The 25,232-nt window shown below is 41.3% G+C and overlaps 11 protein-coding genes across 11 annotated transcripts; 8 read left to right on the top strand and 3 right to left on the bottom strand.

The window, feature by feature from the left end:
- The first annotated feature begins 963 nt into the window (after positions 1-963).
- Positions 964-2,427, top strand: WALSEDRAFT_60557 (hypothetical protein). The gene is made up of 2 exons (XM_006958667.1): positions 964-1,404; positions 1,453-2,427. The coding sequence occupies exons 1-2, from the start codon at positions 1,302-1,304 to the stop codon at positions 2,241-2,243; spliced, it is 894 nt and encodes a 297-aa protein (XP_006958729.1). The 5' UTR covers positions 964-1,301; the 3' UTR covers positions 2,244-2,427.
- Positions 2,428-2,826: 399 nt separating this feature from the next.
- WALSEDRAFT_54681 (N-acetyltransferase 10) lies at positions 2,827-6,171 on the top strand. Its single transcript, XM_006958666.1, has 4 exons — positions 2,827-3,054; positions 3,100-3,750; positions 3,800-5,689; positions 5,733-6,171. Exons 1-4 carry the CDS (start codon positions 2,944-2,946, stop codon positions 6,156-6,158), a joined length of 3,078 nt encoding a protein of 1,025 aa, XP_006958728.1. The 5' UTR covers positions 2,827-2,943; the 3' UTR covers positions 6,159-6,171.
- Positions 6,172-6,228: 57 nt separating this feature from the next.
- WALSEDRAFT_69219 (WD40 repeat-like protein) lies at positions 6,229-9,179 on the top strand. The gene is made up of 3 exons (XM_006958665.1): positions 6,229-6,832; positions 6,877-8,859; positions 8,906-9,179. Exons 1-3 carry the CDS (start codon positions 6,243-6,245, stop codon positions 9,162-9,164), a joined length of 2,832 nt encoding a protein of 943 aa, XP_006958727.1. The 5' UTR covers positions 6,229-6,242; the 3' UTR covers positions 9,165-9,179.
- On the top strand, positions 9,148-11,089 carry WALSEDRAFT_60556 (WD40 repeat-like protein). Its single transcript, XM_006958664.1, has 2 exons — positions 9,148-10,903; positions 10,952-11,089. Exons 1-2 carry the CDS (start codon positions 9,983-9,985, stop codon positions 10,967-10,969), a joined length of 939 nt encoding a protein of 312 aa, XP_006958726.1. The 5' UTR covers positions 9,148-9,982; the 3' UTR covers positions 10,970-11,089.
- An 18-nt stretch (positions 11,090-11,107) lies between these two features.
- WALSEDRAFT_60555 (DUF706-domain-containing protein) lies at positions 11,108-12,224 on the bottom strand. The gene is made up of 2 exons (XM_006958663.1): positions 12,170-12,224; positions 11,108-12,121 (listed from the first exon to the last, which is right to left on the bottom strand). The coding sequence occupies exons 1-2, from the start codon at positions 12,195-12,197 to the stop codon at positions 11,205-11,207; spliced, it is 945 nt and encodes a 314-aa protein (XP_006958725.1). The 5' UTR covers positions 12,198-12,224; the 3' UTR covers positions 11,108-11,204.
- Positions 12,225-12,743: 519 nt separating this feature from the next.
- Gcy1p (2-methylbutyraldehyde reductase) lies at positions 12,744-16,687 on the top strand. Its single transcript, XM_006958661.1, has 5 exons — positions 12,744-13,090; positions 13,136-13,368; positions 13,417-14,080; positions 14,126-16,223; positions 16,274-16,687. Exons 1-3 carry the CDS (start codon positions 12,754-12,756, stop codon positions 13,741-13,743), a joined length of 897 nt encoding a protein of 298 aa, XP_006958723.1. The 5' UTR covers positions 12,744-12,753; the 3' UTR covers positions 13,744-14,080; positions 14,126-16,223; positions 16,274-16,687.
- Positions 13,970-15,049, bottom strand: WALSEDRAFT_8942 (hypothetical protein; the record flags this gene model as incomplete). The annotated part of the gene is made up of 2 exons (XM_006958511.1): positions 13,970-14,080; positions 14,126-15,049. Coding segments are annotated over 2 exons (1,035 nt in total), but the record flags the coding sequence as incomplete, so codon positions are not given.
- On the top strand, positions 15,657-16,600 carry Gcy1p (2-methylbutyraldehyde reductase; the record flags this gene model as incomplete). Its single annotated transcript, XM_006958662.1, has 2 exons — positions 15,657-16,223; positions 16,274-16,600. The coding sequence occupies 2 exons, from the start codon at positions 15,657-15,659 to the stop codon at positions 16,598-16,600; spliced, it is 894 nt and encodes a 297-aa protein (XP_006958724.1).
- Positions 16,688-17,427: 740 nt separating the features above from the next.
- WALSEDRAFT_64638 (hypothetical protein) lies at positions 17,428-17,806 on the bottom strand (the record flags this gene model as incomplete). The annotated part of the gene is made up of 2 exons (XM_006958660.1): positions 17,428-17,536; positions 17,601-17,806. 2 exons carry the CDS (start codon positions 17,804-17,806, stop codon positions 17,428-17,430), a joined length of 315 nt encoding a protein of 104 aa, XP_006958722.1.
- Positions 17,807-18,084: 278 nt separating this feature from the next.
- Positions 18,085-23,219, top strand: WALSEDRAFT_60553 (beta and beta-prime subunits of DNA dependent RNA-polymerase). The gene is made up of 7 exons (XM_006958659.1): positions 18,085-18,387; positions 18,432-18,487; positions 18,535-18,607; positions 18,656-20,752; positions 20,798-21,686; positions 21,732-21,821; positions 21,867-23,219. Exons 1-7 carry the CDS (start codon positions 18,274-18,276, stop codon positions 22,004-22,006), a joined length of 3,459 nt encoding a protein of 1,152 aa, XP_006958721.1. The 5' UTR covers positions 18,085-18,273; the 3' UTR covers positions 22,007-23,219.
- A 104-nt stretch (positions 23,220-23,323) lies between these two features.
- WALSEDRAFT_32811 (MFS general substrate transporter) lies at positions 23,324-25,212 on the top strand. Its single transcript, XM_006958658.1, has 6 exons — positions 23,324-23,577; positions 23,627-23,787; positions 23,834-24,507; positions 24,557-24,658; positions 24,705-24,829; positions 24,877-25,212. Exons 3-6 carry the CDS (start codon positions 23,943-23,945, stop codon positions 25,135-25,137), a joined length of 1,053 nt encoding a protein of 350 aa, XP_006958720.1. The 5' UTR covers positions 23,324-23,577; positions 23,627-23,787; positions 23,834-23,942; the 3' UTR covers positions 25,138-25,212.
- Positions 25,213-25,232: the final 20 nt, after the last annotated feature.

Below are 25,232 nucleotides of genomic sequence, written 5' to 3'. Positions count from 1 at the left end.
TACCCAGAGCGACACGGTGCCTAGCAACCCAGCTACGTACAGGTCACTTCCCTACGACTAAGTCATACCGATACCGATTCAAACTAATCGACTCACCTAAATGTAGGACGTGCGGCATAGATGATAGCATATCGCACAGAGTATTTATATGTAGAAGACACATTATGGCAAGAATCACCTTGCGAAGAAAGATAACCAAGATCAACGTTCGGTTCGAATTAGGTCCAATGCTCAGGAACGCACAAGCTCTTCAAGCCCTTTACGAGTTTTTCAAACCACAATTGACTACGTACCCAAGATACTCCGGTGGTCCGGCGTAACCGAGAAAATTCCCGGACACGCAAATCATCAAGACATTTTACGACACTAGTCAAGAAACGCTTCCTACCAATTCAACATACCATTCAAATCCTCATGCTTTAAGAAGTATTGATGGACGCAGTTTAACTTTGTATCGTCTTAACAATATATTTAGATTTCATCATCATTAATATAAAGTTTTCAGGTATTTTACAAGATAAGGAATTGTTTTACATAGTAGCAACTTTATAATACCCCGATAGATCTTGTTGATCATAGTAGTCGATAATCAAGACAGAGATTTGCTTTCACGTTATTTTTGAAATGAAAGTATACTCAAGGCTTTTTACCCGGTGCTGCTACCTGATTTATCTGTACTGCTATGGTGTATTTTAATTCACTCCGGCTGACATTCTCGCCCAAAACAAAGTTTTATTAACAATGAGATGGACAATTATCTCAAATTAACAATAAGATATAATAATTTTAGTGACACACCCCCAAAATCACCACATACCTGTGTACCTAGTAATCGCTTCGAGAAGATAATATAGCATGTGAGCTATTTCTCAATGAAGTGAGCATATGATAGTATCGAAGAGCTATAAAGCATATTTTCTGTTGGTTCGTAAATATTGATCACGCTTATTATATATAGGTTGGAAAAATATGTTACGTTATATATATGTTATGTTATTGTTATTATTATTGTTTCTTTGTTTCTGTACAAAATGGTCTTCTTATATAGTACTCACTGTCCGCATGTTTCCCGAAGTCCTCAACTTTAGTGCGCCTTGGCGTTCATCTTGTCCTTGCTGCGCATCCTTGTTCCGTCTTACTAAATGATGCTGTATGTTTAGCGCTGTATCGGTATTCTGACAGCGGTGAAGACTTAGATCCTCTCCTCACAAGAGGGTAGTAGGTTTGAATCCAATACGGTGCAAAAAGCATCTTAACTTACGACTCCGGTCAAGAAAAACTTTATACGAGAAACACCCAAAATGACAGAGTTCTTACAGAAGTGCACTATGTTAATCATACTACTCTGTTTAAGTGGGTGGACCTTGGCTGGGTATCATCAAGAAAGTTCTAGACTTGATAAAGGTCTTTTCTACTATCATAACGCTACTGGATAAGCTGACACCCATAAAGGCCGTGCCAATGTTGATGCATTAAGGGTTATGATAGGAGATGAGGAATATGATGATTCTGAGACCAGCGGTATAACTGACTGGAATATACCTCTTAGTTATTACGATAAGGATGTGAACGGTATTTTAACTCTAGTTAATCATAAAGATGAGACAACTAGTAGTTTGAATAAGAGGCTTGAAATGAGAGCTCGCTGTTTTCGCTCTAATACAAAGAAGTCACTCATGGGGGCGAACAGAGTTAGTGTTTATCAGGATGAAAACGCAACGAACATAAGTGCGACCAAAAGTAATCAAAGAAGAGCTGGTGGCAATTGGTTCTTTGACAGATTCCCTACTTGGGGTGAAGAGCCCAATCAGAATTGGTGGTATGCTTTCTCGCAGCAAGCATTATCAAACGTGTTTGGTAGGCTGTTTGATAGATGGGCTAATAAAGTAACCAAAAATGGAGCTAGTAAAAATTGTTTCGATGAGATAGCTACTTGGATACAGAATGATTTTAAGGTGTCCTTCCAAATTCGTGCAAATGGAAATTGTGGTACTAATGCCCAAAGTCAAACTATCTATGACGCCCTATACGATATAATCTCTTTTTGGAAATACAAGAACTATAGGAAGGGGTGTGCAGTCATGGACCACGGAGGAGATGGTAGGTATGAGATAACAATGTCGGCTTCGTCTCAGCCTGCATATGAGGTTGTCTGCAACAACAAGAAGTTCTTTGCTTGCAAAGCCAATGAAGACGGTTACCCTAGTTGCGAGCAAACCCACTCTATTCACGATGAAATATAAACTTCTAAGGTGTCATGATCGGGAATTGTGGTAACGTCCTACAAAAAAACTCAAGGAAAAATGACTCGTGATGCTATAGAGAAGTATTGATGGACATATTTTAACTTTGTATCGTCTTAACAATTTATATCGATTTCATCATTAGTTGTTACTTCCTTCGCCAAAGATGGATAGTATGTATTGCTTTAAAATGCTGGTCCCTGAGTTCTAGCACTTAATATGAGTTTTAAAAGTATATTATAAGATAAGAAGTTGTTTTAAATGATTAAAATTATATAAACCCCTCCTATATGTGTTTTGATCATAATAGATGGATGATGACGATAAAGCTCTGCTTTCACGGAGTTGATAAGATGTAGGTGCATTCACTGCTTTTTATTTGGTACTGTTACTTAATTTATTTGCACCGCTATGGCGTATTTTATTTCACTCTGGCTAACATTCTCACTCAAAAAAAATTTTTGTTAGCAATAAGATAAATCTAATATCTCTAAGTAACAAGCAAATATAGAAATTTCAATAATAGACCTCAAAATTACTACCGACCTGCGTACCTAGTCATCGCTGCGAGAAGATATTAGAGCATGTGTGCTATTTCTCAATTAGGTAAGCATATGATGATATTGAACAGCTATAATGCATATTCTCCACCCCATTTCATCTCAAATTGATTACACCTATCTCTATCTTCTCAGCGACCATGTCTAGTGTCAAGCAACTGGACTCTCGTGTAAGAAGTTTAATAGAAAATGGTGTAAAAGGAAATCACAGATCTTTTTTTGTTTTAGTCGGTGATCGTGGTAGAGATCAAGTAAGTTTGAATGATATGAGAAGACTCTGCTTATACAGCCTCTAGATAGTAAATCTCCACTATTTCCTCTCACAGGCAAGATCTAGTAGTCGTCCATCCGTTCTCTGGTGCTACAAGAAAGACCTTGGCTTCACCTCCCACAGGAAGAAACGTGAACAGAAGATAAAGCGTGACGTTAAGCGAGGCATTAGAGAACCAAATGAGGCGAGCCCATTCGAGTTATTTGTGTCTGTGACCGATATACGTTACACATATTACAAGGATACTCCTAAAGTACTCGGTCAGACTTTTGGTATGCTTGTTTTGCAGGATTTCGAGAGTATCACCCCAAATTTGTTGGCTAGAACTATAGAGACTGTAGAAGGTGGTGGTACAGTCGTTTTACTCCTCAAGACTATGTCCTCTCTTAAGCAGCTCTACAGCATGTCGATGGACGTTCACCAGAGATACAGAACTGAGTCACAACAGAATCCAGTATCACGCTTCAACGAGAGATTCATTCTCTCCCTCGGTGCGAACCCAAGCTGCCTTGTGCTTGACGACGAACTCAACGTTCTCCCGATATCCAAAGGAAAGGACATCAAGCCAGTACAAGCGCCACCAAAGAAGAATGCAGAGTTAGATATCATTAAGGAAGAGCTGAAAAGTACAGACATCGTTGGCTCACTAGTTAAATCTACAAAAACAGTCGACCAGGTATGTGATACATTATTTAACACAAGTGCTTTCTTAACTCCCCTCTCAGGCAAAGTCTTTGCTTACTTTTGTCGAAGCTATAGCTGAGAAGACACTCTCCTCAACCGTCACTCTCACAGCTGGTCGTGGTCGTGGTAAATCCGCCGCACTCGGTTTGGCAATGGCGGCAGCCCTTGCGCACGGATATTCAAACGTCTTCGTCACTTCTCCAACTCCTGAGAACTTGCGCACTCTTTTTGAATTCCTCTTCAAAGGTCTTGACGGACTCGGTTATGAAGAGCACTTGGATTATGATATTGTACAATCTGCCAACCCAGATTTCCAGAAAGCCATTGTTAGGGTGAACATTTTCAAGCACCACCGTCAAACTATCCAGTACATCCAGCCACAAGATGCTCACGTACTTGGACAAGCTGAATTGGTTGTTATCGATGAAGCTGCAGCCATCCCACTTCCTCTCGTGAGGAACTTGATTGGTCCATACCTCGTTTTCATGTCTTCGACCATCAACGGTTATGAAGGTACTGGTAGATCGCTCTCACTCAAACTCATCCAACAGCTCAGAGAGCAAACAAGGCCAACGATCTCCAAGGAGACCAACGATGGTCCAACGAAGAAGAAGGGCCAACCAGAAGGTGCAACAACAGCTGGAAAAGCTAGAACCTTGAGAGAATTAAAGCTCGAAGAACCTATTAGATACTCACCAGGTGATGAAGTTGAGAAATGGCTCAACGGGTTACTTTGTTTGGATGCTACCGTTACTAGCAAAGCCGCATTAAAGGGTACACCACATCCAAGTACCTGCCAGTTATTCTACGTCAATAGAGACACACTCTTCAGTTACCACCCAGCATCTGAAGCTTTCTTGCAGCGTATGATGGGATTGTATGTTGCATCACACTACAAGAACTCACCAAATGATCTTCAATTGATGTCGGACGCACCTGGTCACGCACTCTTCGTTCTCTTGCCACCGCTTAGGGGTGATGAGACGAGTCTTCCTGAACCACTCGTTGTTCTTCAAGTAGCATTCGAAGGTCAGATCAGTAAGGAGAGCATTCTTAATGCACTTAGTAAGGGTCAAAGAGCAGGTGGTGATCTCATTCCTTGGTTAGTATCACAACAATTCCAAGACGAGAATTTCGCACAATTATCCGGTGTTCGTATCGTTAGAGTTGCCAGTCACCCTGACTACTCCAACATGGGTTACGGTAGTCGCGCACTCGAACAACTCAACTCATTCTTCTCCGGTGAACTCTACGAAGGTAGCGGTGAAGACAACGCCGATGAAGTTTTCGATAGATCTGAAGATAGTGGCGATCTAATGTCTGACAATATTAAGGTTCGTGATGCGTCATCTATGCCACCACTTTTGCAACGTTTAAGTGAGAGAAAACCTGAAAAATTGGATTATTTAGGTGTTTCATATGGTATGACTGAGAACCTTCTCAGATTCTGGAAGAGAAGAGGATATGTTCCACTTTACATTCGTCAAACAGCCAACGAGCTTACTGGTGAACATTCATGTATGATGATCAGAGGTCTCAACAGTAGTACGGAGGAGACAGCAGGTTGGTTGTCTGCCTTTGCACAAGATTTCCGTCGCCGTTTCTTGAGTTTACTCAGTTACAAATTCAGGGAGTTCCCATCACTCACCGCTCTCACCGTACTTGAAGCAGCGGCTATTGGAACAAATGATGAGGAAGGTGGAGAGGAGTTGTCGGCTAATGAGCTCCGTTACTTTATGTCTCCTTTCGATATGAAGAGATTGGAAAGCTACGCCTCAAACATGCTCGATTACCACGTTATCGTTGATTTATTACCACATATCGCTATGTTCTACTTCACAAAACGCTTTGGAGATGAGAAGCTGAGCGCCGTTCAGTCATCTATCTTATTATCACTTGGTTTGCAAAGGAAGCAAATTGAGGATGTTGAGGTGGGTTATCTAGTCTAGACAGAACTAAGCTAACAGATATTAGGCAGAATTAGACGTGCCAGTATCACAAGCACTTGCACTCTTCATGAAGAGTATCAGAAGAATGACTAAGCGTCTGCAAGATGTCGAGAAGCAATCCATCGGGGAGAGTATCCCAACTGCGTCAACTCAGATTGTAAGAAAAACGGATGGTGGTACAGCTGACTGGTCACGTGTTGATCAGGATATTGAGGAGGAGCTCGATGAAGCTGGTAGAGAGGCACTCAAGACGGCCAAGAGAGACGCAATTGATAGTCTTGACATGAAGAAATACGCACTTCCACAGAATGACGATGACTGGAAGGATGCAGAAGTGGCAGTTGATCAAGGAAAGACTAGCGTGTCTGTTAAGAAGCGTAAAGGTGACGACAGCCCAGAGAAGGCAGCCAAGAAGAGCAAGAAGAGAACATCCAAGGGTGGATCAAAGTAAATGTAGCTTTAAAGTGATAGACTATTTATTTTATTTTCTTTGTTTATTTCCATTCTGCATTATCAGCCTTGTTCAGCTACGTTGATGCCGAGCAGCACGCACACAAAAAAGAGACTGACGTATGTCCTAAAAGAGAACAACAATAAGACGCTCTTGGGTATTCCAGATGCTAGCGCACGTATCAACCGAACCTTCCCTCTGTACTCCCGCTTGGAGGAGGCTATGGAGACCTCAATGACGACGCTTGATAAGGACGACCACCCAAGACATTCATTGGGTGTTACGACACTAGCATTAGACACTGCGACCCAGTTATCTGGAAAGCCAGGGCCTGAGGGCATTCTTTATACCTCGGGAAAGGATGGTCTCGTAGCAAGCTGGCAGCTCGGAATACAAACACGCCAGCGTAATAGACGCTATGGTACAGAATCGCCAGTTGAGCATTTCTCTGAGAAGTTCGAAATCGAGCGAGAACCACAGAGTGCACCTATTTTCAGACAATGCGTACAGACACACACAGACCACTGCAACGACATCTTATTGGCTATGCAGAATCAAGTATTGATCTCTGCATCGAGTGACAGAACGGTAAAAGCATGGCGACCGCATGGCGATGCACAGGTACCAACTGTCGTAGGAACACATGCTGATTTCGTAAAGGTACTCTCCCATGCGTAAGTTAGCGTCCACCTTGCTGGATTTCACTAACTCATACCAGCCGTGATCGCCATTGGATCGCTTCTGGTGGTCTCGACCGCTTTGCAAGGATCTGGGATCTAAACCAGGGTGGAGAAGTCGTGCGCCTTCCCGCCCAACATTCTGTTTATGCCTTGACTACGAATCACTCTGCAGGTTTACTCTTAACAGGTACGCCTTCACGTGCTGTCAACGTTTGGGACCCACGTTCAGCGAAATTAGTCCACAACTTGGATGGTCACACTGATAACATACGTTCGCTGCTCCTCTCAGAGGACTCCACGAAGGCACTCTCCGCTAGTTCAGATTCGACTATCAAATTATGGGATTTGCGGAATATGTCGACGATAAAGACATTTGAGCATCATCACGATAGTGTTTGGAGTCTTTTCTCACAGAGTCCTTCTTTGGAGACGTTCTACTCTGGTGATAGGCAAGGTCGGATATGCAAGGTTGTCGGTGAGGACGTCAAAGATGTGGCGACTGCTCGACATGGTATTACTAAACTCGTTGCAAGTGATGACAAGCTTGTTGTTAGTGCGAGCGCATCAAGCAGCAGTGTTAGCATCTGGAATGACGTCGACCAGAAGGAACAGGACGACGAAGAAGTTGACCATGACGCCACACCAAAGTTAAAAACTAGAGCCCCCTCTATTAGCTCTCGGATATCAACCAGAAACGACCCATTGGCTGTGATTCGTGGTCGTCATGGTATCATACGCGCACTTATGCTCAACAATCGCCGGCATGTCCTCACTTTAAACACACAAAGACATGTCTCTCTTTGGGATATAGTCACATGCGTCTGTGTCGGGCAATACACTGACGAGGCAGTTGACGCAATCCTCGGAGCTGACGAAGGTGCCGATGCGCTCACACTTACAAGTCAAGAAGTACTCGAACGTGTCCGTGATAAAATTGAAGGACAGGCGGTGACAAATGCTTGGAACAGCATCGATTGCCAGACAGGCTCTCTGGCAGTACACCTTGACGAAAGCCGCTGCTTCGACGGTGAGGCGTACCTCGACGAGCTTGGTCTTGCTATCGAAAATAGGGAGACAGACCAGCGTGTAAACCTCGCCAAGTTGGTTCTTACTAACCTGCTACGTCATTTCATCGACTACGAGAAGAAACATATCGGTGACGAGAGGCCAAAGCCATCGCCAGAGACGAACGATAAAGCCTATATCAACCAGAATGCCGGAACTCCAACAGTAGGTACCCCGAGCGGAACTCCACAGATAGGAGTTTCGAGACAGCTTGCAACTCCTCCTGCCACTCCTGCTTTACCACCACCTGCATTGGCCGACCCACCACCAAGCGAGCGCACTACTTCTTCGCATAGCCGTGGTGATTATATCGCTTTTGAAAAGAAAAACGAACAACAGTCTGGAGAAAAGTCAGCATTTTTGGAGGCGTCTCAAAATAGACCGGCATTGGTGTTACGGAGTCCGGATAATGAGAGCGTAGCGGAAACTTCAAGCAAGAAAAACGAGACACCTGATGGTAGTAGCTCTCCAGCATTGGCGTCTCCCTTGCTCTCATCATCACCCTCAAATAGCCGGCTTGGAGGACTGATGGGACGTATGCTCATATCTAACTCTCGGAGAGACAAAAAAGAGAGCATAAAGAGAGAAGAAAGCAAAGAAAGTAGTCCAGTAATCACACCCATTCAGATGCCCGAATCGACTAATACTATGGATAGCGTAAAATCACGTTTCAAACCAGCCACAGATGATGTAACGTCAATCATTTTGAACGATAATATACCAATAGGTGTAAGTGAAGAAACACACGATAGTGAGGCTTTTGTCAGCATATACAGAGGTCTCGTTGGCACGACTGGTGAACTAGGAGATGTCAAGCACCTTGAAAAGAGTCTCCCAGAGTGGGTGCTCGAGATGGTTCTTTGTAACAATGTTTATAAGGACCCGCGGACACCAAAGGCAACATTCTGGCTTGAAAGGCATCCGGATGAGAAAGACTTGGGAGGTTTACCAGAAAGGTGTGTAAAACAATTTCCATAAGACACCAATATCTAACATACATAGCGGAAACAGACTTACAGCCAGTCGCTTCCTCCGGGCGAGGAAGTTGATGAATTACGTCAGAGATAAACTACCAGCTGATAAGACAGTTAGTAACGAGATTCCGGTCGAGGAACAACTCGAGTTATATTGCAATAATGTCAAGCTCGATGTCACGCTCACGCTGGGCGCTATAAAGAGCTACATCTGGCAGGCACGAAGGAATGACGAGCCAGATGACGACAGTTTAATAGATCCTGTTATATATTATAAGAAAACTTAATGTACAATTATAGACTTTTTAATTTCTTAACTTGCTTAACTATTGATAATGTGATTGGAATCATGATTGGTCCAAATAGGGGTAAATAAATTGCGTATTTGTGCTCATCTGGAAAATACAACTGTGGTAGCTTTTTTGGATTATGGTATTCAGCGTTTGCATAGTTGTTAGCTTTCTGTGCGTGCTTGTGTCTCAATGTTAATGAGAGTGAAGAGTTTGAAGTCTGACGGAGATGACTGAGAGATATTTCTGGGATGTGCTGCAACAGATTGAGCGTTGTAGAGGTATCGTTATTAAGTATGCCTATTTTCTTGATTAATAACGCGTCTATTTCAAATTGTTTGGGTGATCTGTCGACGACATCAAAACCAAGATGGTGCATGAGTTGTCGTCTAATGAAATGTAATGGTAGATGATCTGCAGACCTGTCTAGGATTGTCAAACTGCCGAAGTTCGGGATAGTAAGTGAGTGATCCGTGAGTTCATTCCTGTCGTCAACATAGAATATAAAGTGATAGTCGCAGTGATCGTCATTGAGATTGTAAGCGTGTAGGCTGTTTATTGGGTTGTCTATGTCTATGGGAGAGTAGTAGATGTGTTGCGAGTGCGTCTCGAAGTCGTATAGCTGCTGTAGTTGTACTAGTAGAGGATCCAACTGAGTATTCAAATCGCTAAAGTCTAATCCCTCTTTGGTGTCTTTGTACAACAAACTGAAGAGCAAATTCAAGCGATTATCTTTATCAAGCAAGCTGTCATCTGGACTATCGGCTATACTAACCAATAGAGCGCCTATAATAGCAAATAATAAAAAACTGCAGATGACTAATATTGATTTAATCTCAGACATAAAATATAGACCTTCTAGTCGACAGCTCCTCGTTAGCTGCTGGGACAGTTCAATCAAATTGCTTGAGAACGACGAAATAAAATTAAATTTTGCTCACACCTCAGCAGTTTTAACGAGTAATTTTATAAACAATAGCACTTTCTACTTTGGTTGCTTAGATGGAAATCTATACGCATACAATTTGGAAGCACAAAAGTATCAGCTACAATGGCACACGACTGATCCGATATCAGCATCTACATACAACAAACAGAATAACTTATCTATTACCGCGTCTTTGAACGGTCAGATGGCTTTCCTTGATCCTCGTCAGCAATCCCCAGTGAAGACAGTCACGTCTTCTAATAAGATATTTGACATTGACACGTCGTCGAATTTGTTAGTATCGGCAATGTCAAACAGACAGATAGCTATATATGATCTAAGGCAGTTAGATAAGCCATTACAAAAGAGAGAATCAAGCTTGAAATTCATGACTACTAATGTGGCATGTATGCCAGGTGATGTCGGATTCGTTACATCCTCTATAGAAGGTAGACTAGCCGTCGATTACTTTAATCCGTCGCCAGAAGTACAAGCAAACAAATATGCTTTCAAATCACATAGACAAGATGATACGATTTACCCAATAAACGCTTTAGCGTTTAACCCAATACATAATACCTTCGCTACTGGCGGAAGCGACAAGACTGTCAATTTATGGGATCCAAATGCTAAGAAGCGCATAAAGAGTTATTCAAAATTTAAGAACTCCGTTCAATCAATCGCATTTTCAGATGATGGTGATCAAATGGCGGTGGCATACTCTAAGGGTCCTGAAGAAGCTGAACCTGCACATTCTTCTGATGAAATCGGTATAGAGATTAAGAACAATTTGTTGAATGACGCTAAAGTGAGTGATATATGGCTATTTAAATGATCAACTAATAAATCAATACAGCCGAAGAAGTTACAATGATTTCAGTCTATTCTTTGTTGCATTAAATTATTCATTGCGCTTATATCCTAAAAGTGTTTATAAAGGTTCAGGAGTGTTTTTATCAATGAATTGATCCATTATATGCTCACTATATGCTCATTTCGAAAGAGAAAAAATGCAGTTTCGTTTATAAATCGTATAAAAACACAAGATGAGAATGTCTTGGAGATATGATAGTGTTACAATGGGCTTATTGAATGCTAAAGTTTTAGCTTTACCATTCTATTTCGTCTGGGAAGTATTTGTTGATGAGACCCATGTAATATGGCTTTAACTCCTCAACTTTTGGTAAGTCATCAGATTTTGAATAGAGATCGTATGGGTTGAATGCGAGGACATCCTTAAGAGCTGCGTAGTCTTCTTCAACCATGAATTGGCGGTATGCACCTTCTCTGTGCCATGGGTAGAAGGAGTGGTATCTGATCATGTTGAGAGCACTTTGTGGAAGCTTCGACTGGTTCTTGAAAATCAAGTAAAGGTATTCATCATGTCCCCATGACAACATGAGATTTTCCAAACCACAATGTGGAGTATAGATACCATACTCTGTGTTGTACTCTGGATTTTGGCTGTCTGGGTTACCTTTGAATGTGTCTGGATAGACGATCGCGTCTGGGAAGCCGCAACCAACGACGAAAGTATCACCGACTACATCCCATTGACCTTCAGCACCGAAGAAGTAAAGTAATTTACCAAGATCGTGAACTAAACCTGCAACTTGCATCCATTCTGGCTTTCCATCACGTCTGATTGCTTCTGCAGATTGAAGAAGATGGTCGATCTGAGAGACAGAAGTGTCTGGATCGGACTCATCGACGAGTGTGTTGAGCATCTCAATAGCCTCCCAAACACCCATTCTTGCTCTAGTCTTGGACTTGAAGTTAACACGAGCTTTAACGTTGTATTCAACCGTTTGCTTTTCGTGTTGTTCACGGTAGAAGTTCTTGACTCTGTCACAAGCTTCTTCGTACTTCCTAAACTGGTTTTTGTCCTTCTCGTTATCAAAGTTGGTGACAGCGTCGAACGCTACTTCCTCTCCCTTCGCCACCTTGCCCTTTATTTCGTTTACCGCGTCAACGGCATCTGAAGTTGACTCTAAGTCTGCACCTGAACGGCTAAGGTATTTTTGGACTAATGATTTCGTTAGATCGCCCTCTTTCTTAGATAAGATGTGCTTACTTTCTGGGGCTGGACCTGGGTTTACCATTATGATTAATTTGATTTGTTGATGAATGAGAAAGTTAATGAAATAACTTGCTTATTTTATATGTTTGATCTTGACTCTCCTATCCCGTTGGAATTGTACTCTCCGGACATGCCGGAGTCTATCTGATGACGTAATGCAGAACAATGAACAATAGTTGAGAATTATACCATATAAGAACTTAAAAATAATGGAAAACTCCCCTACTTTTTAAAAACTATCACTACCCCGTTTGATGTCTTATTGTTTACCTATCTTTTGGTTCTGTGAATTAAACGCTTAATTTATGCCCCGAGCGTGCCTGATACTTATCACCATGTGACAAGCATTAGTAAGTGATTTTGAGAAGACTACATGAATTTACATTTATTTCCAAAGAATGTTAGGCATAGTTCACATTTCGTCGTACTTGTTTCCTATAGTCTCCTTTCAGATTGCTGTAAAACGGACTTCTACATATTCGGATGAGATGCCATCTTGCATTTATGACGTGTATTGATCGCTTAAATAGCTTCAACAGCTTTTTTCTCTTCACTCATAACTACAATCATCAATTAAAATGCCAGCAACTTCATTCCAACTCAACAACGGTAAAACAATTCCATCAGTCGGTCTTGGTACATGGCAATCAGCTCCTGGTGAAGTCGCCAACGCTGTCAAGTATGCCATCAAAGATGCAGGCTACCGTCACATTGATGGTGCTTTCTGCTACGCTAACGAGAAGGAAGTCGGTGAAGGTGTTAAAGCCTCCGGTGTTCCACGTAGCGAAGTCTTCCTCACCAGCAAGCTCTGGTGCACCTACCACACTAAGGTCGAAGCTGGTCTTGACGAAACATTAGCAGAATTAGGTACTGACTACCTTGACCTCTTCCTTATCCATTGGCCAGTTGCTATGAGTGAGTCGTGAAAAGTTTAACTTTTATTATACTAACACCAAGCAGACCCTAACGGTACAGATAAGCGTTTCCCAGTAAGATCTGATGGCTCAAGAGATGTCATCTTTGATCGTCCAATTGAGGACACCTGGAGGGACATGGAGAAGCTCGTTGACTCAGGAAAGGCCAAGAGTATTGGTGTTAGCAACTTCAACAAGGAAAACCTTGCCAGAATCTTGAAGATTTGCCGTATCAAGCCGGTAGTCAATCAAGTTGAGAGCCACGCTTACTTGTCTCAGGTGTGTCGACATCAAATTTTCAAATTTTATTGCTAACAAAGACCACAGAGAGACATTAAGAAGTTCGCCGAAGAGAATGGTGTCCTCCTTCAAGCTTACTCACCACTTGGTTCAACTGATTCACCTATCCTCAAGGATGAAGAACTCCTTGCCATCGCCAACAAGCACAACGTCAGCGTTGGTACTGTCTTGATCTCATACCAAAACAACCGTGGAGTCATTGTCCTTCCAAAATCTGTTACTCCTGCAAGAATTGCAGCAAATGCTCAGCTCATCGATCTTACCCCAGAAGAAATCAACACCATCGAAACTATGGAAGACAGAGGAAAGAAGCTCAGAGTTGTCTCTCCAGACTGGGGCGTCCCAATCTTCTAGACACTTTCCATTGTAATGATCTTTAGAGTTTCCATAATGTTTAAGTAGATGCATAAAATTTTAAATTGAATTTCCTATGACAAGCACAAGATGAATCAAATGAGCTTGTTTCTCAAGCTTTCTTACATATATAAGTTACTGTACAAATAAACATTTAATGCTTGTCCCTATTATCCAGGAGGTCATGTCTTGTGTACGGCACATCCATAACTGGTGATTGCATGCGCTTGAGGTCTTTAGCGACCTTCTCTGCTTTTCTGAGAATTCTAATAAAGTTTCCTCTTGCAAGACCAGCTAATTCATTTTTTGTCCAACCGCGTTTGTAGAGTTCGACAAACTAGATGTAGTATTAGCAGTATTCTTATGGGTATCAACTACCCACCAAACTAGGATACTTGGAAATATCGTCCAGCCCTTCAGGTGTTGTAGGAACACCATCAAAGTCGGAACCAATACCAACATGGGATTTTCCAGCTACCTCCGCGATATGATCAATGTGGTTAGCGACGTCAGCAATAGTAGGTTCATCTCCCATGAAATCGGCTGCTGCAATGACGACTTGGAGAACGCCATCATTTGGACTGTCCCGAAGTCTGTGCAAGAGGTCGTCAGGGACATTTCTTGGATGGTTGAAGACCTCTCTCGCGCCAGAGTGACTCCAGAAAAGCGGACCAGCGTTGGCATCAATGGCTTGATGAGCAGTCTCATCGGAAGTATGCGAGATGTCGACCAAAACGCCATTCCTGTTGAGCTCTTGAACGAGCGCTTTACCGATGTCGCTCAATCCGTGGTTCGTTCTCTGACCTTCAACAGCAGCATCTGCAAAAACGTTATCACAATTGTGAGCAAGTGTGATATACTTGACTCCCATACGTGCATACACTCTTAGTGCACCTAAACTGTCACCAAGATGATGTCCTCCTTCAAGTGATAGCATGACTCCTAATTTCTTCGGTGATAACTTTTCGAGCTCATGGGCTGATCTTACGATCTTGATGTAGTCTGGGTATAACTCTTCAAGAAGATAGACAGCATCTAGTTGTTCCAATGTGTCACGTACACTTGTATCAGCTTCACCAGGTTTTGGACACTCAACGAAGGATGAAAAAGAGGCTGTTCCGAGGTGGCCCTCACGCGTTCTCTGGAAATCAATATGGAATGGGAACGGTGATGGCTTTGGCGTCGTCAAATTGAACGCGTTGAAATCTAAACCGAATTCTTCCCGCAATGCAATTGGGAGATCAAGATGCGTGTCAAGAACGGGTGATTTTCTAAGTACCTCCAAAACTACCGCCTCTGGACTCTGATCTTTCCCTGTAATTATGATGTCACCAAATTTGACGTGACTTAAAGGTAATAAGCAATAGAGCAAACCAGCGAGGAGGAATAAAATGACATATTTCACCTTTGAGGGATTCTGCGCTTCATTTTTCAAAGTTGGTAGTTGGGACTCTGACTTCATAGTACGAGTTTAAGAGAAAAAGCTAGACGTGCATGAGGTATATGTAGAGAATATGTCAAGCTAAAATCTAATTTATCAATTACCTCTCGTTGTTACTATCTCAGTTGGTCAATTGTGAAGCAATCTAAGCTGTCAACAAGTCTATACATTCATCCAGGTCAACTCACTGAAAAGACTTATTTACATTAAATTTATCATGTAAGCATTAAGAACATCGTGCCGGTATGACGACAATCAGTGATAGATCGAGAAGGTGTTACAAGTGATCGATTCTTTTGTCAAACAATCCAGACGTAATTTGGATCTTTTTATTAAGAGTTCCGTACAGTTATTTATAGCTGGAAGTCTTACAGGTCAATGCGCGAAGGTACCGTCTGGTTTATCACGTGCGGGAACCGCTTTAATATCTGCGATGACTTTCCTTCTTGTTCCATAACAGTAACTAACTAAAATGCCAACAACTTCATTCAAACTCAACAACGGTAGAGAAATCCCATCAGTCGGTCTTGGTACATGGCAATCAGCTCCTGGTGAAGTCGCCAACGCTGTCAAGTATGCCATCAAGGACGCAGGTTATCGTCACATTGATGGTGCATTCTGCTATGAAAATGAAAAGGAAGTCGGTGAAGGTGTTAAAGCCTCCGGTGTTCCACGTAGCGAAATCTTCCTCACAAGCAAGCTCTGGTGTACCTACCACACTAAGGTAGAAGCTGGTCTTGACGAAACATTAGCAGAATTAGGTACTGACTACCTCGACCTCTTCCTCATCCACTGGCCAGTCCCAATGAATCCAAACGGCCACAAACGTTTCCCAAAGAAGGCTGATGGTTCGATGGACACCATCAACGATCGTCCAATTGAGGACACCTGGAGGGACATGGAGAAACTCGTTGACTCAGGAAAAGTCAAGAGCATCGGTGTCAGCAACTTTAGCATTGCCAACATGAAGAAGATCTTGGCTATCTGTCGTATCAAGCCTGTCGTTAATCAAGTAGAGAGCCACGCTTATTTGTCTCAGGTGTGTTAGAAACTAAAATTTTCATAATACATTCCTGACGAAACCAACAGAGAGAACTCAAGAAGTTCTGTGAAGAAAACGGTGTCCTCCTTCAAGCTTATTCACCACTCGGTTCAACTGATTCACCTATTCTCAAGGATGAAGAACTCCTTGCCATCGCCAACAAGCACAACGTCAGCGTTGGTACTGTCTTGATCTCATACCAAAACAACCGTGGAGTCATTGTACTTCCAAAATCTGTTACTCCTGCAAGAATTGCAGCAAATGCTCAACTCATCGATCTTACCCCAGAAGAAATTAACACCATCGAAACTATGGAAGACAGAGGAAAGAGACTTAGAATAGTCTTCCCAGACTGGGCTTCCACAATCTTTTAGATATATTTCCTTGTAATGACGGTTTAATACCTAAGTTAATGTGCGTTTAAGTATATGTATACAAATATGATGCACACAAGTATGTTTTGTTAATCAGTAAGGAACAACAAGTGGCGTAATGCTGAATGTTAAAGACTCGAGTAAGCAACCTCAGTCTGACTATGTGCTTGAAGGCGAAATTGACTTGGATTAATTTCTGCTAATTGAATGAAACCATTTCCAACTATGTCTCCCAGGTGAATATGACATCTGTTTTATGAGAAGAGTTGGTAGACCCTTCTGTTGAAAGAATGTATACTTTAAGCTATTGTAAAATACAAATACTTCACATGGTAATACAAATACAAGCATTAAAGTGCAAAAAAAACTAACATATGTAACAAAAGATCTACAAAATGATGAATTATCATCTAGTTGCACTTAAACCTGAAGAAATATATTGAAAAGTGTTTACTTATAAAGCCACTTGTGCGTGTTTGTACGATGATTGCTGTTTTGTGTAGACTTGCATGTTGTTTTTATGTGGTTGTGTAACTTGTAAGACGGGCTTCACCATTCCAATCTCATTAAAATCGTCTACTTTGAGCACTACGAAAATGTCCTTCACGTCTGACTTGTCAAATGTTGTAAATATTGCTTCCAAAGCCTCTCTAAATTGGCAAATACACCTCTTATCTCTAAATATAAGAATCATTGCCTTCAAATTAGGATATTGTCCGAGAAAATTTTGAGAAAAAAGCGTTTTCACAGATGTATCCAACAATGAGTTCAAATGCAATATAAGATTCTCAGTTGTTGTCGATTTCGGTAGGTACTCCAATAGATTATTATTCCTGTCCGATATGTCTTTCAAATCTACTTTGATGCTTCGCAAGTTTTTCATTTGAGAGATGTAATACAAGCTGGTTTGATAAACGCAACTGTTGTTCTGTCTTACTTTGATGTTTATATTACTGTTGAGTAGTGTTAATTGAGTAGCAAGACAGAGAGATTTACGCACCATGTATTTTCAATGAGTTTAGAAGATTGTAGCATGATTGGATCCATGGAAGAGAAAAAGAATGGCTTGGGTACTGAAATAGTTCTATAAAGTCGCGTATTTGCAACTGTATTCAGGTATTTACTAACTAATGATAAGGACTTGACGTCGTATCGCGGGAGTTCGTCGAAGATAATAGCAACTAATTCATATGGTAGATTATGCATTGGAGTACTTTTTGGTAGTAGGTGTTATAGGACAGAACCCCTGTAAGTACGTAGATCTACCATATCGGTCGAACAGTCAGTGAACAGCGGTGAGCGTGGGAAGGTTTTCATATAATACCTGAATACTTGAATTAAAGCCTGAGCTATAGACTGGCTGATCACATGTTTAATTGCTAGAGAAATGTATTGTAATCTGATTGTACAGCGTTCGGTAATGATGTCAGGTGGTTAGCAAAGCAGAAATTACTCCAGGTTTTACAGAATGACTAGTTTGTTCATTTAATAACCTCCCCTGATCTATATTTCCTTCGCTGACCCTCATCGATAGCCCTTTCAAGAGGATAACACTATAGCCATCATTAGAAGGGAATACAAGGTTAGAAGATAGACTGTTCAATGGCATATTGTATTTTCCTAGTAAATCTACAGGATCTCTTCTCTATCTCCCTTTGTAATCAACATTCATCATGCTGGAGGATGAGGACGTTGATGTCAAGCCAAAAATCACAGAATCTGATGATTGGACGACTCCTGGGAACTTTCACGGTAAATCGCTCACAGATGAGGTAAAAACCGTCGAAGTGAGTGCACCCGTCTTCTTACTTACTCAGCTCACAAAAGTAAGGATAAATGGCAACTTCTACCAGCATTTTTGAAAACTAGAGGTCTTGTTAAGCAGCAGTATGTTGATTATTTCGCGCTACCTCCCCGTATTGATTATATATCAGTATCGATTCCTACAACCACTTTGTAGACGTAGAATTGAAGAATATTATAAAAGCAAATGAAAAAGTTACAAGCGTAAGTCTATATTTATTCTTATATAATTTTGTTTCTCACTTTTCAAAGGATGTCGACCCAAAGTTTTACCTTAAATATACAGATATCCACGTAGGCAACCCAGAGAGACAGGATGCAGACTCAGTAGATAAATCAATTACCCCTCATGAAGCCAGATTGAGAGATATGACCTACAGTGCACCAATCAGGATCAGCGTCGAATACACCAGAGGTAAACAAATCGTTAGAAGGAGAGGTATTCCTATTGGTAGATTACCTGTTATGTTGAGGAGCAATAAATGTATATTGTCAGGAAAGGATGAAGAGACTTTAGCACGCTATCGAGAGTGTCCGCTTGATCCAGGTGGTTATTTTGTTGTTAAAGGTACAGAAAAGGTCATCCTCGTACAAGAACAACTTTCAAAGAACCGTATGATTATCGAAACTGATCCAAAAAAGAATGTCCAAGCTTCCGTCACCAGTTCTACCCATGAACGTAAATCTAAGTCATACGTCGCAACAAAGAACGGAAAGATTTATCTTCGTCATAACTCCATTGGTGATGATGTCCCTATTGTAGTCGCTCTTAAGGCTATGGGTGTCACATCTGATAAAGAAATTTTGCAATTGGTTGCAGGACACGATGATGAGTACAAGGAAGTTTTCTACATTAACATTGAAGAGGCGCTTAGAATGGGTATTCACACTGAAATGCAGGCGCTTGAGTGGATTGGCGCTAGAAGTAAATCAGCTAGACGTGCAGTTGGACCAGCTCATCAAAAGCGCCCAGTTTGGGAAGATGCTATCGAGACACTCAGTACTATCGTCTTGGCACATGTTCCTGTAGAGAACCTTAATTTCCGTCCAAAAGCTATCTACGTTGCAGTCATGGTTAGAAGAGTACTTATGGCTATGGTCGACGAAAAGATGCTTGACGATCGTGATTATGTTGGTAACAAGCGTCTAGAGTTAGCTGGACAGCTCCTTTCACTTTTGTTCGAAGATTTATTCAAGAAGTTTAATCACGATCTCAAACTCAACATCGACAAGGTGCTCAAGAAACCAAATCGTACGACTGAATTTGATGCTTATACGCAGCTTCTTTATGGTGGCGATCACATCACATCTGGTTTCGTTAGAGCAATATCAACGGGTAATTGGTCTCTGAAGCGTTTCAAGATGGAAAGAGCAGGTGTTACGCATGTCCTCAGTAGATTAAGTTATATTTCAGCTCTTGGTATGATGACTAGAATTTCTTCTCAATTCGAAAAGACGAGAAAGGTTTCTGGTCCTCGTGCACTTCAACCATCTCAATGGGGTATGCTTTGTCCGTCCGATACACCAGAGGGTGAGGCTTGTGGTTTGGTCAAAAACTTGGCGCTTATGACCCACATTACTACTGATGTTGAGGAAGAACCAATTGTCAATATTTGTTACATGCTTGGTGTCGAAGATGTTTGTTTACTCACTGGTACGGAGTTATATAGACGGGATACCTACATTGTATCTCTTAATGGTAACCTCATCGGTGTCACCAGACATCCACTCAAGTTTGTTACTCAATTTAGAAAGCTTCGTCGCAACGGATTTATCAATGAATTCGTTTCTGTCTACATCAATCACCATCACAATTCTGTCAATATTTCTTCAGATGGTGGTCGTATCTGTAGACCAATGATTATTGTCGAAAATTCATTCTCAAAGGTCACCAGTGAACACATAAAAATGCTCAAAGCAGGTAAGATTGATTTCGATGCCTTTTTGACACAAGGTTTGGTTGAGTACCTTGATGTAAACGAAGAAAATGATGCATACATCGCTATCAGCGAAAATGACATAACGGAGACATCTACACATTTGGAAATTGAACCATTCACACTTCTCGGTGCTTGCGCTGGACTTATTCCTTACCCTCACCACAATCAATCACCTAGAAACACTTACCAATGCGCGATGGGTAAACAAGCTATAGGCGCAATTGCTTACAACCAACTTAACCGTATTGATACATTGCTTTACTTGATGGTTTATCCTCAACAACCAATGGTTAAGACTAAGACAATTGAATTGATTGGATATGACAAATTACCAGCAGGACAAAATGCTATGGTTGCTGTCATGTCTTACTCAGGTTATGATATTGAGGATGCTTTGATTTTGAACAAGGTGAGTGTTATATACTCTGAGATGACTTTTCTTAAATACCTATAGGCATCTCTCGATCGTGGCTTTGGTCGTTGTCAAGTTATGAGAAAGTATTCTACGATGATCCGTAAATATCCAAATGGTACACACGATCGTCTCGCAGATGCACCAATTGGATTGGATGGAGTGATACCAAAGAAGTATCAGGCGCTTGAACCAGATGGTATTGCTGGTGCTGGTGAACGTGTAGACACAAACGATGTTATCGTCAACAAGCAATCACCTTCCAACGCTCTCGATAATTCCATCAATCCAGGTCAAGCAGATTCATCAACTTATAAGAATGCACCAATGTCTTATAAATCACCTGTACCAGGTTTTGTCGATCAGGTCTTGATCACTGACACAGAAAGTGAACAAACCCTCGTCAAAGCCTTACTTCGTCAAACTCGTCGTCCAGAATTAGGTGATAAATTCTCATCCCGTCACGGTCAAAAAGGTGTTTGTGGTTTAATTGTACCTCAAGCAGATATGCCTTTCAACGATCGTGGTATAACACCAGATGTTATTATGAATCCTCATGGTTTCCCATCTCGTATGACAGTCGGTAAAATGATTGAATTGTTGTCTGGTAAAGCTGGTGTTATAAGAGGTACACTTGAATATGGTACAGCATTTGGTGGATCGAAAGTAGATGATATGTCACAGGTACTTATAGATAATGGTTATTCATACGCTGGTAAAGAAACCATGACGAGTGGTATTACTGGTGAATGTCACACTTTCTATACATATCTCGGCCCAATTTATTATCAAAAATTGAAGCACATGGTTCTTGACAAGATGCACGCTAGAGCTCGTGGTCCACGTGCAGTTCTCACTCGTCAGCCTACAGAAGGTCGTTCCAGGGATGGTGGTCTTCGTCTTGGTGAGATGGAGCGTGACGCTTTACTTGGTAAGTTGGAAGTTACTTGATGGGCTATATTTTAACGTATCACAGGTTATGGTGCTGCTCATCTTGTCAGAGAACGTCTCATGTTGTCATCTGATTTATTCCATGTTGACGTTTGCAACGACTGTGGTACGATGGGTAAGTGATTGTTATAGCTCAGAAGCTTGCTAACGTCAATTTCAGGCTACAATACCTTCTGTCCAATGTGTAAGAGTCAGAAAAACATTTCAAACATCCAAATTCCATATGCCGCCAAACTTCTCTTCCAGGAACTCCTCGCCATGAACATATATCCGAAGATCAGTCTTGAGGATGCTGTTTAGGGTTTTAGAAAGTAATCAATTTGTACATTTATTTATTATGCATTCAAATACAAATACACACCGAAGAAAATATAAGAAAGTTGATTAAGAGAAATGGAAATGGTGAGATTTATGTTTTTATCTACGCCGTCCTAGGTATTTGTCGCCTTCCAATTAGTCTTTTAACAATTGTGCCAAAGCTTTAGGTTCATTTTTGAACTATAGTCTCCCTTGCACTTAAGAGAAACAAAAGTCACGTACGAGACTCCCGATCCAGGAGACTCTATTGTCCCCGCTGATACGGTTTCTGTAGCCATATAAACAGTGAAGTAAATGCAGTAGCCTACAATACTGGTATTATGGCCTTGGTCTTCACCCGCACACCTTAGTTGGCATGGGCTTACCTTACGAATACAACGCTCTCGTATTTGAGAAATTACAAAATCATGATTCTTTTCTTTTATTCCTCGATTCGAATTAGCAAGAACATAGGATGCGCTGGACACAATCTTCCTTTGCTTCGTTTCAACTTCTACCCATTATCCTGGTAGTTCTTTTGGAAATCCAGCTTGTGCTTTCGAGACGCTCTGATGCTTTCTTCGGTAAACTAGGCCCCTTGGATTTTATTACTGTCCTGGAAAAACTACCCATCAAAGATCGCAAATGGTACTGTTCCTGAGATCATTTTTGCTGTTCACCCACGTGTAAAGATATAACGTGCTGAAGATTATGGGGGGTGCTTCCCTACATGTGATAGCCAGAAAGTGTCACGGAAATCCAGATTCTATACGCCAAGTCTTTGATCTAGGCACCTCGCGGTGATTATACAACCTTAAAATAACTCTCAGCAAAGCTCTTTAAAGCTTAGCAATGAAAGAACCTTGTAAAATGGTTTATTACGCGGGCAACTTTATCTGAAGTAACATGACATGTCGTCACGACTATTGCTATCATTTACGTACGAGTGTCGCAATTAGAAGTGGCGGCAAATGTCAACCAAAAATTATTTTTAGAAATCTTACTTAAATATCATCGGTGTATTAAAAGCGAGCCAAAAGTTATCTAATATATACCTTTTTACCATCAATATTCGTCTTAATGGGGAACTACTCTACTAATCCGGAAACAGCCGTGCGAGGAGAAAGAAGTCCGAACTTTTATATAAAAGCACGTTCGACTAATATTTGTCTATATGTCTTATGCTAGCTCGCTATTTGCTAATTTCTTGATTGACATTTTTCCGTGTGTCAGATTTCGCGAACGCACGTAAGATTTATTCAAAAGTGGACCTGAGTTTATTTATTTCTTCTTGACTTTTGTTATCAAACATCCATTAACAAAACCTAGAAATGGCACCTAAATGGTACGAATGGCCATTATATGCCTTCGCAACACACAGACAATTTAGAGCATTAGCACACAGCGGGACACCGAATGTATCAAAGAACGCATCACCTGTGACAACTATCAACGAGTTGGAAAGCGGCAGGAGTGAGGAGGAGAAGAGGGAGCTCGAAGGAAGAGATCCTTATCTCATCGATGAGAAGTCATCACCAGAAATTGATCCAAAAAACTGGCCAACATGGAAAAAAGTATGTTCTATATTCATGCGTTTGATTTATCTAATATATCATCTATCAGGTAATGACGATCATCCAATTGAGTAGTCTGGGTTTGAATTTGACGTTCGCGTCAAGTGTTTCAGCAACAGCTGGTGTAGGTGCTGCTGAGACATACGGAGTATCACAAGCAGTTGCTAATCTTTCCGGAACTGCAATTTTCTTGATAGGCTTTGCCTGGGGGTACGTTTTCAAATTTGCAGCTCAGAACAATACTAACGAGAAATAGTGCTCTACCGCTAGCACCACTCTCTGAGGAAGTCGGACGTACACCTGTGTACCTTTGGACACTTCTCATGAGTTCGATTTTGGAAATTGGTGCTGGAAGATCGAAACATATGTATGGCCAACTTCTGTGTCGATTTTTTGCCGGATTTACGGGTGCAACACCACTCTCAAACTCAGGAGGTAGTGTAGTTGATGTTAGTAGGCCTTCAGAAAGAAACTACTTGTTCGTTTTATTCAGTTCATCAGCATTCATTGGACCGGTTCTTGGACCTGTAATTGGTGGTCTTCTCACACAATATGCCAGTTGGGAGTGGTCTTACTATCTCACAGCTATTTGGGGTTTCGTTGTTTTCCTTCACGTTGGACTTTTCGTCCCAGAAACATACGCTCCTGTTCTCTATAGAGAGAAAGCTAAAGCACTTCGTAGAAAGACGGGCGACAAACGTTGGCATTCAAAGTATGACAACCCAGACTTAAAGGAGACATTCAAGATCGCTATGGTACGACCATTCAATTTCCTTCTTAAAGAACCTATCGTCATTTTCTTCACTATTTACATCTCTGTCGTTTACTATTTACTTTTCGGTTTCTTGGAAAGTTACTCTGTAATCTTCGGTGAATGGTACGAACTCGATGTCGTTTGGATTGGTGTTGCATTCGTACCTATGATTATTGGTATGTAAATATGCTACAACTCGAAATTTTTGCTAACGTTTTCTTGTAGGTATTCTATTAGGCGCAGTATTCCTTATTCCGTTCTGTAATCATTACAGTCGTATCATAAAGGAACATGGTTCCATGCAGCCTGAAGAGCATTTGAAACCTCGTAAGTTGATATCATAAGAATTAGAACACAATTAACATACTTTAAGTTCTCGTTGGAGCTGTCGGATTGCCTATCTCTCTTTTCTGGTTAGGATGGACCACATATCCTGATCGCATACCGCTTTACGCACCTGTCAGTGCAGGTGTTCTGTTCGGTTTCTCATTGTTCCAGGTAAGTTTAAAGAAATGTGTGATGGTAATCTCTAAAACTACTATTAGGTTTTCGTTGGTACATACCAAATCATCATGAGTTCATACTCTCGGTATGCAGCATCGGCACTGGCCGGTTTCACATTCGTAAGATATAACATTTCAGGAGGAAGTGTTATGGCATCTGCACCTATGTTCAGAAACCTCACACCACATTGGGCAGCTACGCTGCTGGGTATAATCAGTGCATTGCTCATTCCAGTAGCATTTGTGTTTTACAAGAAGGGACCTGCAATTAGAGCTAAATCATCATTCGCAGTTAATGATTAGAATATTATAGATTTACTTGTTTAATATATCACAACATAATTAGTAATAATTTATTATTTTTCGATGCATTTCTAATAATAATGAAGATCTTCTTT

Source organism: Wallemia mellicola (assembly GCF_000263375.1).
Source record: "Wallemia mellicola CBS 633.66 unplaced genomic scaffold WALSEscaffold_11, whole genome shotgun sequence".
In the NCBI taxonomy this organism is placed as follows: domain Eukaryota; kingdom Fungi; phylum Basidiomycota; class Wallemiomycetes; order Wallemiales; family Wallemiaceae; genus Wallemia; species Wallemia mellicola.
Note: the sequence above shows the minus strand (reverse complement) of the source record. Positions and strands in the feature narration are given on the sequence as shown.

What these genes read in the sequence shown, in the direction of transcription:
- WALSEDRAFT_60557 (XM_006958667.1), top strand. Translation starts at nt 1,302, where the DNA reads ATGACAGAGTTCTTACAGAAGTGCACTATGTTAATCATACTACTCTGT. An exon ending in AAGTTCTAGACTTGATAAAG is followed by an intron (nt 1,405 to 1,452) that starts GTCTTTTCTACT and finishes ACACCCATAAAG; the next exon opens with GCCGTGCCAATGTTGATGCA.
- WALSEDRAFT_54681 (XM_006958666.1), top strand. Translation starts at nt 2,944, where the DNA reads ATGTCTAGTGTCAAGCAACTGGACTCTCGTGTAAGAAGTTTAATAGAA. An exon ending in GTGATCGTGGTAGAGATCAA is followed by an intron (nt 3,055 to 3,099) that starts GTAAGTTTGAAT and finishes TACAGCCTCTAG; the next exon opens with ATAGTAAATCTCCACTATTT. An exon ending in AGCAAATTGAGGATGTTGAG is followed by an intron (nt 5,690 to 5,732) that starts GTGGGTTATCTA and finishes AACAGATATTAG; the next exon opens with GCAGAATTAGACGTGCCAGT.
- WALSEDRAFT_69219 (XM_006958665.1), top strand. Translation starts at nt 6,243, where the DNA reads ATGCCGAGCAGCACGCACACAAAAAAGAGACTGACGTATGTCCTAAAA. An exon ending in GTAAAGGTACTCTCCCATGC is followed by an intron (nt 6,833 to 6,876) that starts GTAAGTTAGCGT and finishes AACTCATACCAG; the next exon opens with CCGTGATCGCCATTGGATCG. An exon ending in TTGGGAGGTTTACCAGAAAG is followed by an intron (nt 8,860 to 8,905) that starts GTGTGTAAAACA and finishes TAACATACATAG; the next exon opens with CGGAAACAGACTTACAGCCA.
- WALSEDRAFT_60556 (XM_006958664.1), top strand. Translation starts at nt 9,983, where the DNA reads ATGACTAATATTGATTTAATCTCAGACATAAAATATAGACCTTCTAGT.
- WALSEDRAFT_60555 (XM_006958663.1), bottom strand. Translation starts at nt 12,197, where the DNA reads ATGGTAAACCCAGGTCCAGCCCCAGAAA. An exon ending in CCCAGGTCCAGCCCCAGAAA is followed by an intron (nt 12,122 to 12,169) that starts GTAAGCACATCT and finishes CGAAATCATTAG; the next exon opens with TCCAAAAATACCTTAGCCGT.
- Gcy1p (XM_006958661.1), top strand. Translation starts at nt 12,754, where the DNA reads ATGCCAGCAACTTCATTCCAACTCAACAACGGTAAAACAATTCCATCA. An exon ending in CCATTGGCCAGTTGCTATGA is followed by an intron (nt 13,091 to 13,135) that starts GTGAGTCGTGAA and finishes AACACCAAGCAG; the next exon opens with ACCCTAACGGTACAGATAAG. An exon ending in GCCACGCTTACTTGTCTCAG is followed by an intron (nt 13,369 to 13,416) that starts GTGTGTCGACAT and finishes CAAAGACCACAG; the next exon opens with AGAGACATTAAGAAGTTCGC.
- WALSEDRAFT_60553 (XM_006958659.1), top strand. Translation starts at nt 18,274, where the DNA reads ATGCTGGAGGATGAGGACGTTGATGTCAAGCCAAAAATCACAGAATCT. An exon ending in ATGAGGTAAAAACCGTCGAA is followed by an intron (nt 18,388 to 18,431) that starts GTGAGTGCACCC and finishes CACAAAAGTAAG; the next exon opens with GATAAATGGCAACTTCTACC. An exon ending in CAACGACTGTGGTACGATGG is followed by an intron (nt 21,822 to 21,866) that starts GTAAGTGATTGT and finishes CGTCAATTTCAG; the next exon opens with GCTACAATACCTTCTGTCCA.
- WALSEDRAFT_32811 (XM_006958658.1), top strand. Translation starts at nt 23,943, where the DNA reads ATGTATGGCCAACTTCTGTGTCGATTTTTTGCCGGATTTACGGGTGCA. An exon ending in ATTCGTACCTATGATTATTG is followed by an intron (nt 24,508 to 24,556) that starts GTATGTAAATAT and finishes GTTTTCTTGTAG; the next exon opens with GTATTCTATTAGGCGCAGTA. An exon ending in TCGGTTTCTCATTGTTCCAG is followed by an intron (nt 24,830 to 24,876) that starts GTAAGTTTAAAG and finishes AACTACTATTAG; the next exon opens with GTTTTCGTTGGTACATACCA.